At 39.5% G+C, this 16247-nt stretch overlaps 1 protein-coding gene across 4 annotated transcripts in view; it reads right to left on the bottom strand.

Moving 5' to 3' along the window:
- The window catches only part of cep104 (centrosomal protein 104), a 145448-nt gene extending 130339 nt beyond the window's left edge, over window positions 1-15109 (bottom strand). For 2 of the 4 annotated variants that reach the window (XM_059951759.1, XM_059951755.1), the window contains exons 1-6: window positions 14984-15109; window positions 12372-12426; window positions 8611-8737; window positions 7081-7254; window positions 3028-3166; window positions 1103-1165 (exon numbers count right to left, since the gene is read on the bottom strand). In XM_059951759.1, the coding sequence (XP_059807742.1) occupies window positions 1103-1165; window positions 3028-3166; window positions 7081-7254; window positions 8611-8723 (489 nt within the window). In that variant the 5' untranslated portion in view covers window positions 8724-8737; window positions 12372-12426; window positions 14984-15109. Of the gene's footprint in view, window positions 1-1102; window positions 1166-3027; window positions 3167-7080; window positions 7255-8610; window positions 8738-12371; window positions 12427-14959 lie in introns of all 4 variants that reach the window. The other 2 variants (XM_059951757.1, XM_059951758.1) reach the window with 2 other exon arrangements.
- Between the last annotated feature and the right edge of the window lie 1138 nt (window positions 15110-16247).

Below are 16247 nucleotides of genomic sequence, written 5' to 3'. Positions count from 1 at the left end.
GCGTTAGGCTACAATCGGTCAGTGACCTGAACAATTTTAATTGAGCATGTCAAATGCCCTGCCCCAATGAAAGCTACAATTATAACTAATCAGCAGTGGTTTAATTATTGAAATATATATGTTTCTTCAGTGTTTTATATGCATAGAAAGGTAAAATATGTAATATATACTAAGAAAAACATTTGAGTAACTGACGCTAAATAATACCAGATGTATCTGTTTGGACCTCAAATCCTATTTAAAGATGGTCTCAGGGATGGAACTTATTCATAACCCGGGGAATGCCTGTACTTTTAAATCATTTCTAGATTACTTATAATATCTAATACAATGTAAATGCTATGTAAATAGTTCTTATACTGTATTGTTTAGGGAATAATGACAAGAAAAAATAGTCTGTACATGCTCAAACAATGAGTGCTGGAAGAGCACTTCTGGGTTTTCCCGATCCGCGGCTGGTTGAATCCGCACATGCAGAATCCGCGGATAAGGAGGGCCAACTGTATTGTAATCAACTGCAGATTATTGCAACATGCATGGACTCGGGGACTTGAACTGTATTTTTTTTTGTGTGTGATTGGATTTTATTGTTGTCTCATATATGCCATGTGTTCCTTGTGCTGTTGGTACTGTGTTTTGCATTGGAGTAATATTGATCCATTTGGCTGTATTCATGGGTATTCATATATAGTTGAACAACAATCAAATTTGAAACTAAATGTGCTTCCTTTTCCACAAGAACAAAATGGGTGCTTGATGGTTAGTGCAAGTCTCCTGAGGAGATTGGTGGTTAGTGCAGAAATCATTCCTGAGCACCTTCAATATTCTATACTTTTCCCATTATTGTAATCAAAAGTGAGGTAAAAAATCTAATCTGAAATAACCAACCTCTTCAAAAATGTGCACATCAGCTCTTATTCCATGCTTCTAATCACCTGTAACCAGCCAACAACCCTCCCTAGCTTTCACATATTGTTTACATTGTCTTGAATATTTTCAGCATTTGACATTCAATTTTTTTCTACTTTCCAGCTACTCAATGTACTTCAGCTGTACCAGCTCCAAATTAAGAACAACATATGAAAATAAAATTTCTACTCACAGTTATGCACATCTCCTTATATTCCATGGGTTCTCCAAGGATATTTACAGCCACCAGTGCTACCTAAAAGTTAAAAATATTTAGACATCAAAATGTCATCTTGTGTGCTGTGTATATACAGTGCCTTGAAGAAGTATTCACCCCCGCAACTATTTTCATATTTTAATGTCTCATTTTCTAAATTTAAAATATATTGCACTTTTACAAGACACTGTATTTACTGTTTACTTTTTAACATGTATTGTAAATGCACCTTGCATGTTAATTTATTTGTGGTAATATTACTTTGTGTGTGAGTTATATGTATTGTGTTGTGCACTTAGATGGTCAAGAGGAACATTGTCTCATTTGGCAGTATACTGCCCATGTGTAAGGTTGAATGGCAATAAAGCAAACATGAATTCAGTTTTAAATAAGTTACTCAACACCAAGTAGCAATTCCAAAGATGTTTCAGCTTGAGGTAGCAGCTTTCTGGTTTTCGTCATCCAAATCTTTTTCAAAATCTTGTATTTCTATTACATGTCCTTGCATTCTTCCGAATTACAATGAATGTAGGCTGGACTTGGTCAGTTTCTCCCTCATTGGAATCTGGGTGACCTCTCCCAAATCTAAGGATCAATCTAGTGTATCTGTATCACACCACAGTGGTAAATAGATGTTTGCACAGAGACCAAAGTGGTAAATACAGTGTCTTGTAAAAGTGTGCAATACATTTTAAATTTAGAAAATGATACACTAAATAACACTTTGATCACTCATAAAAAAAACAGAAATTCAACTCATCCTTTACAAAGGAAACTGACAACAACAAGATGTATCCCGGACAAGCCCCCAATTTATGTTATATCCCCCTGCTGGATCTAGTTGAGAGGTGTCAGGGATGCAATATAAAGACAAGTCCACCCTCAATGCTGTGAGTTGCTTGTGATGAGAAAAGTACAAGGCAGGCACAGGCAGTCCTATTTGCAGTATCTTTAGAGTTTTAAAGACGTATATACAATATGAGGACAAACAAATCCAAGCGAGCAACCCAAAAGCCAAACTCCATAATATGAAAACACAGGTCGAATCACGAAGACTACAAGTTTATTAATATGGAAACTAGCGCGATTCTTTAACTATCAACTCTCCCCAGCGGCTCGCTATCCCCCACTTCCCAAATGCCTGCTTCTTTAAATTGTGCTCTCCAAGTCATGACTGAAGAGGTCCTGACAGGGAGGCAGCTTCAGCAGTGATCTAAACTGAGAATGAAAGTAACTTGGCAAACCAAAACTCAGGCACACCGTGCACATGCACATAACAGAAAGGGATAGGAAGGTGGAGGCAAGAAAGTTGTGTCGAGAGACTTGAACTGGAGGACATAGCTTCAAGGTTCAGGGGAATAAATTCAGCATGGAGATCAGGACAAAACTCCTTTTCCCATCTGTGGAATTCTCTGCCCAAACTACTTCATTAAATATGTTTAAGATACTGTTAGATAACTTTTGCATAGCAGGAGAATTAAGGGTTACGGGAGAAAGAGGGTAGATGAAGATGGGACATGTGGCCCCTATGTCATTGGTGCCAAAGGAGTTTGAAAAAACTTCATATCTTCAATGGATGATCTCTTCTGACTTCCATCAGAAATCATGACAAGCTCCATTATTAACACTTAATTTTCTGTTTGACTTTTCCCTTGTTTTGTTCAATTTCTTGTCTAGCGTGAATTTAAATATGGAGTTGCTTGTAATTTTACAATCTAATTGACATCAGCCATGATTTTAGTTAATAGCAGAACAGGTTCGATGAGCCAGATGGCCTATCTCTACTCTTATTTCTTATGTTTTAATGCTATGTTCCAAGTAGATAAAACTTGAAGAATCCCTGAATACAAAGACTCTCCTCATAAATACATTTTTAAGTGTGCATAAAATTATTGCATTACCTGGTTGTACAAGTTATATCTGTTGACATGATTTTTGTGGAAAGTTAATTTCAGATATTTTCCAACTGCATCAACGTGGACAGACTTAAGTTCTCGAGCTTTGAAACCTGTCTTCTGGTTATCTGACAGGGAAACATATCTGTAAAAACAAGTTAATTTACATAAATATTTAATAAGCTGTATGAAACAGATGAACTTCAGTACATTTAAAGCAATATCTTACAATTAGATAGTAAAATTTCAAGCAACTCCATAGTAAAATTTCACTTGCTCCCTGGCATCAAGTTCCACAAATCCACCACTCTATGTAAAAAAAACATTTAATGTCCGATATCCCCCATTCTTTCCTCCAATCACCTTAAAATTATGCCTTCTCATATTAGCCATTTCCACCCTGGGGGGAAAATGAGTCTATTTATGCTTCCTATAATTAGATGACAAGAACTAAACACAATATTCCAAGTGTGATCTAACCAGGGCTTTATAGAACTGCAACAATTCCTCACAATTCCTGAATTCAATGCCCCAAGGAAGGCTATCACATAATTTGCTTCCTTAACAACCCTATCAGTATATGTGGCAACTGTAAGGGATCTGTGGATCTGCCTTAAAAATTTGACCTTCCAACATTTATCACTTCACACTTTTTAGGGCTGAATTCAATCTGCCACTTTGTAGCTGGATCTGCAAAGGAGATTTACCAGGATGTTGTCTGGATTAGACAGCATGTCTAGGAAGGACAGGCTGAGTGAACAAGAACATTTTTCCATTATTGTTCAAGAGGAGAGGCAACGTGATAGAGATGTACAAGATGTATGAAGGATAAATTGAGAGGATAGCCAAAGGCTATTTCCAGAGTGCAAATGGCTAATCCATGGGGCATAAACTTCAAGTGAGTATGAAAGTATAGGGGTGATGTCAGAGACAAATTGTCTTTTGTTTTACTTTTTAAACAGAGAATTGTGTGTACACAAAATGTGCTCCCAGGGCTGGTGGTAGGAGCAAATTCATTAGGGGCATTTAAGAAACTCAGGACAGGCACATGGATGATAGAAAAATGGCAGACTCTGCAGGAGGGAAGGGTTACAGTATGTTAACAGATCAGCACAACAATGTGGGCCAAAGTTCTGTGCTGTGTCATTTTCTAATGTGCCATTGTAACCTACAATTATGCCCCAGAGTTTGTGAACCCTGTACAATTTTCTCTACTTCTGCATAAATACGACCCAAAATGTGATCAGATCACACAAGTCCTAAAACCAGATAAAGAGAACCCAAATAAAGAAGTAACAAAAAAATTATACTTGTTCATTTATTTATTGAGAAAAATGTTCCAATATTACATGTATTTGTTGGGTGAACCTCTGAAGTAATGCCTTCCACAGAAGCCATTTGGAATCAGATGTTCTAATCAATGAGAAGTGACTGGCGGCGTGGGTTGCAGAGGTGACCTACCCTATAAAAACGACACACAAAGTCAGGTTACTGGTAGAGCCTGCTCTTAAGAAAGATCTGTTCATGTGCACCATGTGTCAATCAAAACAACTTTCAGAGGACCTTAGAAGAATTGTAGAGATGCATCAAGCTGGAAAAAGATACAAAAGCATTTCTAAAGCCCAGAGTGTTCATCAGTCCACAATAAGAAAAATGGTCTACAAATGGAGGAAACTCAGTACTGTTGCTACTCTCCCTAGCAGTAGGTATCCTGCAAAGCTAATACCACAACGTGCACTACTGAAAGAGGTGAAAAAGAACCCAAGTGTAACAGCAAAAGACCTACAGAAATTCGTAGAATTTGTTAAAGCTTCTGTTCCACACTAAGAAAAGCACCAAACAAGAATGGTGTTCATGGAAGGACACCACAGAAGAAATTACTACTGCCAAAAAACATTGCTGCACGTCTCAAGTTTGCAAAAGACCACCTGGATGTTCTGCAACACTTCTGGGACAGTATTCTTTGGACAAATGAGACAAAAGTTTTGGCAGAAATGCACATTGCTGTTTGGAGGAAAAAGGCACTGCACACTAACACCAAAACCTCATCCCCACCATGAAGCATGGTGGAAGGAGTATCACGTTTGGGACTGCTTTGCTGCCTCAGGGCCTGGATAGCTTGGAATCAATGAGGGCACAATGAATTTGAAATCATGTCAAGACATTTTACAGGAGAATATTAGGGTTCTGGTCTGTCACCTGAAGCTTAATGGAAGTTGAATAATGCAACAAGATGATGATCTGAAAGACAAGAGTAAATCAACAACAGAATGGTTTACAAAGAAGAAAATTCCTGTTTTGGAATGGGCAAGTCAAAGTCCTGATCTTAGTCCTACAGAATTGTTATGGAAGAACCTGAAGCAAGCAGTTTATGCAAGGAAGCCCAGCAACATCCCAGAGTTGAAGCAGTTTGAATAGCCTAAAATTCCTCGAAGCCAACGTGCTACAACCAAACTGGAAACGCTTGGTTGAAGTTATTGGTGTACAGTTACCGAAAGCAAAGGTACAAATACTTTTTCCAATAAACATAATATTGGATCATTTTTCTCAATAAATAAATGAAGAAGTATAAAGTTTTTTGAGTTACTTATTTAATTGGGTTCTCTTCATTAGTTTTAGGACTTGTGTGATGATCTGATCACATTTTAGGTTATATTTATGCAGAAATAGAGAAAATTGTACAGGGTTCACAAACTTTCTAGCACCACTGTTGAACAATCTTCTATAATATCCACACCACCACCAACCTTTGCATCATATGCAAAATTACAAATTCACCTTTCTACTTTTTCATCTAACTTTATGTCATTTGCAAACTTACTAACTCACCCTTCCATTTTCTCATCTCATTTATAAAAATCACAAAGAACAGGGATCCCAGAACAGATCCCTGCAGAATACCATTGGTCACCAACTTCCAGACAGAATATGCTCCATCTACCCTCTGCCTTCTCTGGCAAGCCAAATTCTGAATCCATACAATCAAGTTTCTCTGAATCCCATACTACCTGACTTTCTGACCGAGCAGTACATCTGCTTTAACATCAACATTGACAGGAATCAGATCTGGGCTGAGAAGTGGCAGATGGAGTTCAATCCAGAAAAATGTGAAGTTACACACTTTGGAAGGTTGAACTAGAAGGGAGAGTACAGAGTGAATAGCAGATTCTTAACAGTGTGGAGAAACAAAGGTATCTGGGGATCCATGTCCATATAACCGTCAAAGCTGCCGAGCAAGCTAATAGGGTGATTAAGAAGGCATATGGTATGCTGGCATCATTAGTCAGGGGACTAATTTCAAAAACCGCGAGATAATGTTGAAGCTCTATATAACTCTGGATAGACCATACTTGGAGTATTGTGTTCAGTTCTGGATTTTTTATTATCGGAAGGATGTGAAAGCTTTAAAGAGGAGAGGATATTTACTAGGATACTGCCTGAACTGAAGAGCATGCCTCATGAGGAAAGGTTGAGCGAGCTGGGGCTTTTCTTTTTGGAGTGGAGGACGAGAGGTAACTTGAGAAAGTTATGCAAGATGACAAAAGGCACTGATAAAAGCCAGCACCCTTTTCCCAGGAAAGAAATGGCTAATACGAGAGGGCAGAATTTTAAGGTGACTGGAGGAAAGAATGAGGTGTCAGAGGTAGGTTGTTTGCCGTTAAGTTTTTTTTTAAACAAAGAGTGATGGGTGCAAGGATTGCTACCAGTGGTGGTAGTAGCAGCAGATACTTTAAGTACATTTAAGAGCCCATTAGATAGGTACATAGATGAAAGAAAAACAGAGGGCTATTTTGGAGAGAAGCATTAAGATTGAAGAAGTCGGGTAGAAGGTCAGCACAACATTGTGGGCTAAAGGATCTGTACTGTGTTGTACTAGTTAATGTTCTATGAAAACACTTAAAGAAATATGCTTCCCCTGTCCTATTAGAGAATACTTTCAATTTCTTAAGATGTTTTCTCTGTTTGGTTTCTACTGAAGGACATTTCAAAATCTTATTGTTTCTCAACAAGTGGCAGCATAGTTATGTTGAAATCTGCTGATCTGACATTCAGCCATACCCAAGTCTACGAAATGTGTCCACATGTTGCAACCCAAAGTGATCTGGAAGACTGTCACTGATGTAAAATTCAATTTTTGTAGAAATCAAATACTGGTGTGCAAGTAACTGCAGTTTGCGAATCCTACACCGCTCCACCATTTGTAGGATAATCTCCTGTGGGTAGAGGCAGAACCTAAAGAAATAAAATTAAACAGATTTCATTAAGAAAATATGCATCTTTCCTACTACCAATCACCATTCATTGTACCATCTAGAAAAAAACGAACTGAATGGAAAACAAATTGGACTGTGGCAATTTTACTTCTTTTGTCAATGCATAGCCACAGAGTGATGGTCTAATTAACTCAAATCAATCTTGGCTTTTTTTACAATCCTTTCTGCAGAACTCACAATTAATGGGATAACTTGATACCTTGCATTGCTTATCAACAAAGGATCCTGGAGTCTCACTCAGACAGGCAGTAAACCACCTTTTAACCCTAGCCAAATTGCAGGACAATTTAAAATAACTAATTAACCTACAAACCTGGGCCTCTTCGGTTGATGGGAGGAAACAGGAGCACACAGAGGAAATTCACATGGTCACGTGGAGAACTTACCCTTACAGAGCTGGAACTGAACTCCGATATCCTAACCTGTAATCGTGTTGTACTAACCACTATGCTACCTTGGATACATACAAAAACTCGTCAACAGATCACCAAAAACTGAAAATCTTTTGAGAACTGATGTTTCAAAATATATCAGATGTTTGACACAAACAACTGATGCCTGATTGCCCATGCAGCTGTTCACACTCGGACAACTGCTCATTGACAGATCTGCATTATACCTGATCTTTATTGGGCAAAAACTTAAAGCAATTTGAGATTTTTAAAAATAATGTTCATCTTCCAAACATTTTTAGTTAGTATTTCAGACAAAATATTCTGAAGCAGAGCAACAAGGCTGAAACATACATATCAACCATCTTCATGCACGTGGAATATGCTAACTTAATGGATTAGAAAACTGCAACCCATTCAGCAAAGCCTTGTGTGGCTCTAACACAAGTTTCACAAAGGATAAACCCAAGGAAAGTTTAATTGCCAAAAGCTTTACCTGACAGTATTTCTAACCAATCCTGATACTCAGCATTCAAAGTTTCAGTTAACCTAACTGCAGAAAACAAACAGCTGTACTTTTCTTCTGCTGTTGATATTAGGTAATTCCAAAAAGTTAATGCTCCATTGATGGGCCATCCAGTTGTGGAGGGCAGTTCTTCCAGCAACACAAAGGCTTTTGTATTCATGCAAAATCCGTATCTTCTAGAAAAGTAAGAATTAAGCAACTAGAAATTCTTAGAGCAACACACATAAAATGCTAGAGGAACTCGGGTCAAGCAGCATCTATGAAAATGTATGAAAAGTTAACATTTCAGGCCAAGACCCTTCATCAGGACGACAACTACTGAAAATTCTCTGCTGTTTCCCATTTGGAAAGTGTAAATCTGCATGGGAATTAATAGCATTGCTTTGATTTTCCTTACCTTGGTGACCGCCAGCCACTAACTGTTGGAGCATGCACCATCAGTTCATTTGAATTATAACCATCTTCGTGGCCAGATGAGCTTATAGCAACAAATCCAATTTTGTGGGGCATTATGGAAAGTTAAGCTGTAATCAGACAAATTAAAACAAATGAAGAAGCTGCACAGATGTCCATATATTGAAATATTTTGGTAATATTGTAGCATAATTGATATTTCCAAGAAGCATTCAAAAACCCCAAATTAGGAAGGATATGCACTTGCTTCTATATGTCCTTAGGTAATTTGAAAATAAGTTTAAAGCCAATGATTTTAATGTCCCAGTTAATGATTCAGCAGTCATAGTAACAAATTAAAAAACTGTTCCATGATACAGCAAGGGCAGCATGGCAGTGTCGTGTTAGCATAATGTCTTACAGTACATGCGGCCCAGGTTTAATTCTCGTGGGCTGTCTGTAAATACGCATGTATGTTCTCCTTGTGACCATGTGGATTTTCTCTGGACACTCTGGTGTCCTCCCTCAGTCCAAGGATGTAACAGTTGGTAGGTTACTTGCTCATTGTAAATTACCCTGTGATTAGGCTAGGATTAAATCAGAGATTGCTGGGCAACATAGCTTGAAGGACCAGAAGGGCCTATTCCACAATGCATCCCAATAAATAAATAAATAATCAAAATGACTCGAGCTTAAAGATTCTGCAAAGGGACTCCAGAAGGATTCAATTTCAAACTGGAATGCAAGCTTAATGTTTCAGAGAATTTATTTTCCTCCATGCAAATGCACACATTCAATATGAAACACTGCAAAATCTATCAAAAAGGGAAACTAAAAACCTTCACTAAAATATCTAACAAAAGGATAGCTTCTATCCTGCAATTAAAATTTATTTATAGTCAGTTTGACATTCATTGGTTACATAGAATCTACATCTATCTGTACCTTTATTTTGACCATTGAAAATATGTAGGAGATTGAAAGCTATTGTTGATTCATTATTGAAGTGGCTATAAAGGATGGTCTGATTTTCAGCTTTTTAAACTTTTGATTGAAAATGATAAGCATTGTGACATAACCAAAATATTTCTGAATGAAGTGCTAATCAGTTAAACACATAACATGGACACTCACATGGCGTCAGCTAAACCTGCCTCTTCATTGTCAATATAGAACAGTCAATGTTTGAAGCCTTAGAACCATAGAACATTACAGCACAGAAACAGGCCTTTTGACCCTTCTTGGCTGTGCCGAACCATTTTTCTGCCTAGTCCTACTGATCTGCACCTAGACCATATCCCTTTCATCCACGTACCTGTCCAAGTTTTTCTTAAATGTTAAAAGTAAGCCTGCATTCACCACTTCAACTGGCAGCTTTTCCCATTATACTCCATAATTCTTCCTCTACTACACTGATGACTGCACTGACAGTCAATTTTATCAACTTCACCTCTAACTTTCACCCTGCCCTTAAATTCATTTGGTCTATTTCTGACACCTCCCTCCCCTTTCTTGATCTGTCTCCATCCATGAAGACAAATTGTCAACTGACATTTTTTTTAAACCAACTGATTCCCAGAGTTATCTCGACTATACTTCTTCCCAGACTTTCTCCTGTAAAAATGCTATTCCCGTTTCTCAGTTTCTTGCCTGTACCACATCTATTCCCAGGATATGGCTTTCCTTTACAGGACATCAGAGATGTCCTCCTTTAAAGCATCTGATTTCCCTCCCTCTATTGACGCTGCCCTGACCCGCATTTCCTCCATTTCCTGAACATCCGTGCCTACCCTGTCTCTCTGTCACTTTAATAGTGATGAAGTCCCTGTTGTCATTACCTACTACCCTATCAGCTTCTGCATCCAACACATTATCCTCCACAACTTCAGCCATCACCAAAGGGATCGTACTCCTAAGCACATCTTTACCTCCCCCTCTCTCCCCACAACCCCCCACACGGCTTTGAACAGAAATTGCTCCCTCCTGTCCATTCGTCCCTTCCCACAAATCTTCCCCTATGCACTTATCCCTACAAGCGGCCTAGGGGCTACAACTGCCTATACCCCTCTTCCCCTACTTCCATTCAGGGCCCCAAATAGTCCATGTGAGACAAAACTGTGAATCAGCTGGGGTGATCTAGTGTGTCCAGTGCTCCTGATGTGGCTTCATCCACATTGGTGAGAACTGTCATAAATTGGGGGACCACTTAGTCAAGCACCTGTGCATCATCTGCCACAAGCAGGACTTCCCGGTGGCCAAACATTTTAATTCCCGTTACAAAGTGTCGGTCCGTGGCCCCTTCTTGTGCCAAGATGAACCCACCCCCAGGATGGAGGACCAACATGCCTTGGTACCCTCCAACTGATGGTATATCCATTTCTCCATCCAGTGAACAAATTCCCCCCACTCCTCTATTCCCATTCTGACGCGTTCCTTCTTCTCATCTGCCTATAACTTCCTCTTGGGTCCCCACCTCCTTCAGTTTCTCCTATGGTCCATTCTCCTCTCCCATCAGATTCTTTCTTCTCCAGCCCTTAACCTTTCCCACGCAACTGCCTTCACTTCCAGCTAACCTCTTTCCCCTCTTTCCACCTTTTTATACTGGCACCTCCCCCTTCCTTCTTAATTCTGAAGAAGGGTCTCAGCTTGAAACATTGACTGTTTATTCTTTTCTTTTTCTTTTTTATATCTTTGTATTAATTTAAAGAAAAACATAGATGAAATATGAATATAAAGTGTTTGAGAATACATAATTAATAGTTTAAATAAACAATCAGATATATAATAATCAATATACAAGGCCTCCCAAACTCACAGTATTTATGTAAAGGAGACAAAAAAAAGAAAAAAAAACCCAAAAAAAAAGAGAAAAAACAAACTAACCAACATGGGCCAATATATAATGTTAAATACATACAGTAGTGCCAATAACTCCGAACCTCCATCCAAATAATTAAGGATAATAAAAGTAAGGTTTAGGAAAAGACAATTTAACTCATATGAAAATGTTGAATAAATGATCTCCAAGTTTCTTCAAATTTAACTGAAGAATCAAAAACCATGCTTCTAATTTTTTCTAAACTCAAACAAGAGATAGTTTGAGAAAACCACTGAAACACAGTTGGAGGATTAATTTCTTTCCAATTCAATAAAATAGATCTTCTAGCCATTAATGTAACAAATGCAATCATTCGTTGAGATGAAGCGGATAAACGGTTATTATCCATCATTGGTAAACCGAAAATTGCAGTAAAAGGATGCGGTTGAAAATTGATATTTAAAACTCTTGAAATAATACTGAAAATATCTTTCCAATATTCTTTTCTGTAGATGCTGTCTGACCTGCTGAGTTCCTCCAACTCTTTGTGTGCATTTCCTAACATTAATAGAAAAGCTTCTAATAAGCCAACGTTAAAATTATCTAAAAGCAACTGTATTTTAAAGTGCTTAATCTAGAAGAACAAAGTGCATGGTTGCACTTTTTTAAATTGAAGACAACAGTTATGGAGGTTGAACTTCTACCAGTAATGTTTTAACAAACACATCAGGCTGTCAAAGTTTATGCAACAGAACTAAAGACAAAATGACCCATTATACTGAAATTCAATTCAAATAAACTATGGAATAACAGAACTAGATAGGCAAACAAGCAAAACTGACGGAGATCCAAGTGCAAATCAAAATGAGTTCAATGCCAGGTAGAACAGATTTGAAAGTGTCAAGATCTATCAACAAAGTGAAACCAATACACATGTACAGTATTACCTTCCAGCCTCTGGCAGCAGGCAGTCTTATTGCTTTGCCCTTCCAGAAGGGCAGCCTAATAGTAGGGGGAAAAAAAACAATTAAAATTTTCAGTAATTTCCTAATCGGCACCTCTAATTATTTTTTACCCATATTTCAAAGTAATATGAAAGTGATAAAGGAAACGTTTGAACTGAACAGAAAATGTACCAACTAAGTTATTATAAGACGCCACTTCCTCAAAGATTAAACATCAAAAATCCTAAAATATGTTAAATGCAATTATCCTACCTATGTTAATGCAGTTCCAACTGAATATGGTAGAATTTCCAAACACAATCCAAAAATCAAACAACTGCATATCATGAGCCATGCATTTCTAAGGTAATTACCTCAGGGCACAGGAAGCAATTCTGAGATTATAATCCTGGAGGTCCTGCTTTTGAACTTCTACAAAACACTAGAAATTCTGGACCTCATCTCTCCTCTTACCTACGTCAATAGGACCAACATGGGCATCAACTTTTAATTGTGCATTCACAAGGAGGCTGAGTAGTGACAGGCATGGCAAATCAAGGCCAGGTCATCTTTCTTTTTTCAGCCTAGTATTTCATTCAGTTAGTAGAAGTTGAATTTAGTGGAGTGGGTATGCTCCTCCTGTGAAATTTGGGAGATCACTATCAATGACAACCGTGTTTGTAGTAAGTGTCCATTTTCAACTTTTCTTGAAACACATGGACCAGCTGAAACAACAGTTAGATTCACTGAGGAGTATAATTAAACATAAAAAATTAGAGATGGGAGTTTTGGGGTGGGAGAGGGGCTTCATCACACCACAGGTTATACCAGATATACAAATGCCCACCAGGCGGGGTAGGCAGGTAGTGCAATAGTCCCTTGTGTCTATTCCCATCTCTAACAAGCAGTCTTGGATACTGTTCGATGGCTAGCCTCTCAGAGAAAGCAGCAGTAATCGAATCAGTGGCAACATGACTCTGCTCTGTTGTGTAGCAGGGAAGGCTGAAATATAGTTTAGTAGCATTATGGACCTTGATATACAGGGACATTATTCAATAGGCCAGACTGACATTTCGGTGGACACACAGTGATTCTAAGACGATGCATTGTCTTTCAGGCACTAGGGTCAGGGATGTCACTGAGAAATTGGTCAGGATAAAGGAAGGACGTGTCAACTATGGGAAACTGTGCAGGTGCAGAACATTCTGAAAGGGGTGGTGAGCAGCCAGAAGCTGTGGTCCATATTAGTACTAACAACCTGTGCAGAAAGAGGGGTGAGGTCCAGGAAAAGGAATTTAGGGAAAATTGAAACAAGGGACTTTTAGGGCAATTATCTAGCATTCTGTCATATGGCAGTAAACTTAAAAAGAGCAAGATAAAACAGCTAAATATATGGCTAAGGAATTGATGCATGTAGGCCTTCAGATACTCAGCAATCCTGAGGAAGGGCCTCAGCCTGAAACATTTGTCTGCTTATTCGCCACCGTAGATGCTGCCTGATTTGCTGAGTTCCTCCAGCATTTTGTGATGGCAGATATTGAGATATTTGAAGCCTTTTCCAGGACAGGGCTAATAGAATCTCCCTGCATCCAATATCTCGGCAGGAAGACTTGCCATTGTTGAGATTATTTTAAACAGTAACACCAGAGTGGGACCCAAAATTACAGTGCAGCTTAAGGAAAGACAGAAGCACATACTGTATTGTGAATAGAGCAGGCAACCCCAGTGGGCAGAGTTTCGGGGGGGGGGGGGCGGGAGAGAGAAGGTCATATGAGTGCTGGGGGGTTTAACTGCATTCCCTTTAATGCAAGGAGCTATACAGATAAAGCAGATTATCTGAGAGGTTATATCAGCCTGTAGGATTAAATTGTGCTAATCACAGAAACATGGTGAACGAAAGGCAGCTCAGTGTTTTTGGATTATTTTCAGGGGTGATGGGGCTCGAGGGTCTCAAAGGGGCTGTTGCATTGGTCACTGGTTAGGGAAAACTCAGGAAAGATACCTGGAGAGAATGGCAACTTAAGCTTTATGGGTAGAATTTATAAGTAAGGGGGAAATCACATTAGGGAATTGGGATTTAGGGAAGTGTGTAAAGGAGACCCGAGAGGCAACTTTTATTTTTCCAGAAGCTTATGGGAAAATGAAAGAAGCTGAAAGAATTAAATACAATGGGGGTATTTATGAAGTATTTGGACGACTGCACGAATAAGAAGAGTATTATGAACCAAACGAGACTAACTAACGAGGCATTTCATTTTACATGGTCGAGTCGAGCCAAAGGACCTTTCTCAGAGGTGGAAGAGCAAAGAGGGAAAACGCTGGGTCGGGCAGAAGAGGAGTTCTGAAGAAAGGGCGACCTGACACGAGGAGTGTGCTAAAGCGAAATAAACCTCTCCGATGCGAGAGGAGCGAGCGCAACTGCCCCGATATCCGGTGAGCAGGGCCGGACTGGCGCACTCGAGAGACAGCAGTCAGCCCTCAGCCGCCCAACCGGAGAACGTGCTGAAACCTTCACCGGACCCCGGGCTCTGTACCCAGTTCCGTCGGAGCAATCACCCCAACGCCGGAAACCCCGTCTACGGCCATCATACACACATCTTTCCCGCGAAGCCGACCTGCCCTCCGGCGCCCCGATTTAACGTCCAGCCGCCAACACGTCTCGCCGCCGCAGGCCCGGACACACACCGCATCTCCATAACCACCGCCGCCAACAGCGCACACTGCGCAGGCGCCAGTTTCCCCACCGGAAGTGGCTGGCCGAGAGCGACGCATGCGCATCTCAACATCATTTGTCTGCATCACGTCTTGCTCTGCCAGCTAGGTGATGTTATTTATTTACCGATACGGCATGGTAACAGGCCTTTCCGGCTCAAGAAAACTTAATATCAAGATACAAAATGGTGAATCAAAGTTCAAATGGACCTTTAAGTATTATGTATAATATAGTTTATTATAATTACATGCGGGAAATACAATTTGTAAAAGTCTTTATTCGTGGTACTCTTAATACATTCTTTTCCAATGAGTCAATGCCAGCCATGACACTGTACACCCATGAAGTGTTTGAGAGGCTGTCTCGTCAAAATGTTCAAGACGTAGCAGAACCCGAGACTGTAGTCCTGCAGCACAAAACATCGCCAGCGGCTGCACGGAGCTTCCTTGAGCACGTACTACTTCATCCTGGAACGTACTGGTCAGCAGTATTCGCATGGGAGGGGGTGGGGGTTATCTCCTTGCATCACACAACCAACAAATTTCGGCATAAAGTCAAAGTGAATTTATTATCAAAGTACGTATATGTCACCATATACGACATTGTGATTCATTTTCTTCCAGGCATTTACAGGAAGATAAAGAAATACAACCGAATTTATTTGAAAACTATACTTAAAGACTGACAACCAACCTATGTGCAAAATGCGCAAGTTAAATAAATGAATACTGAAAACATGAGTTGTAGGGCCCTTTAAAGTGAGTCTACAGGTTATGGAATCAATTCAAAGTTGAGGTAAGTGAAGTTAACAACTGATTCTGGAGCCCGATACTTGCAGGGTAACTGGTCCTGAGCCTGGCTATGTGGGATCTCAGGCCCTTGCACTTCCTACCCAAAGGCAGAAGTGAGAAGACAGCATAATCTGGATGGTGGGGATCATTGAAGATGGATGCCAAGCAATATAAGGTTATTGATCCTCTTCATCTCCGATCCCCTAATGAAGACTGGCTCAGGGTCTCCTGTAGTCAATAATCAGAACTTTAGTTTTGCTGCCCTTAAGTGAGAGGTTATTACAATCTTCCTCTTTTTGCCGACTCATCACCACCTTTGGTGATGACACCAACAACAGTGGAGTCATCAGCAAATGTAAATATAGCATTGGAGTT

This window comes from Hypanus sabinus, chromosome 27 (genome assembly GCF_030144855.1).
Source record: "Hypanus sabinus isolate sHypSab1 chromosome 27, sHypSab1.hap1, whole genome shotgun sequence".
In the NCBI taxonomy this organism is placed as follows: Eukaryota; Metazoa; Chordata; class Chondrichthyes; order Myliobatiformes; family Dasyatidae; genus Hypanus; species Hypanus sabinus.
The sequence above is the reverse complement of the archived record's forward strand: the minus strand, read 5'-3'. Positions and strand labels throughout refer to the sequence as shown.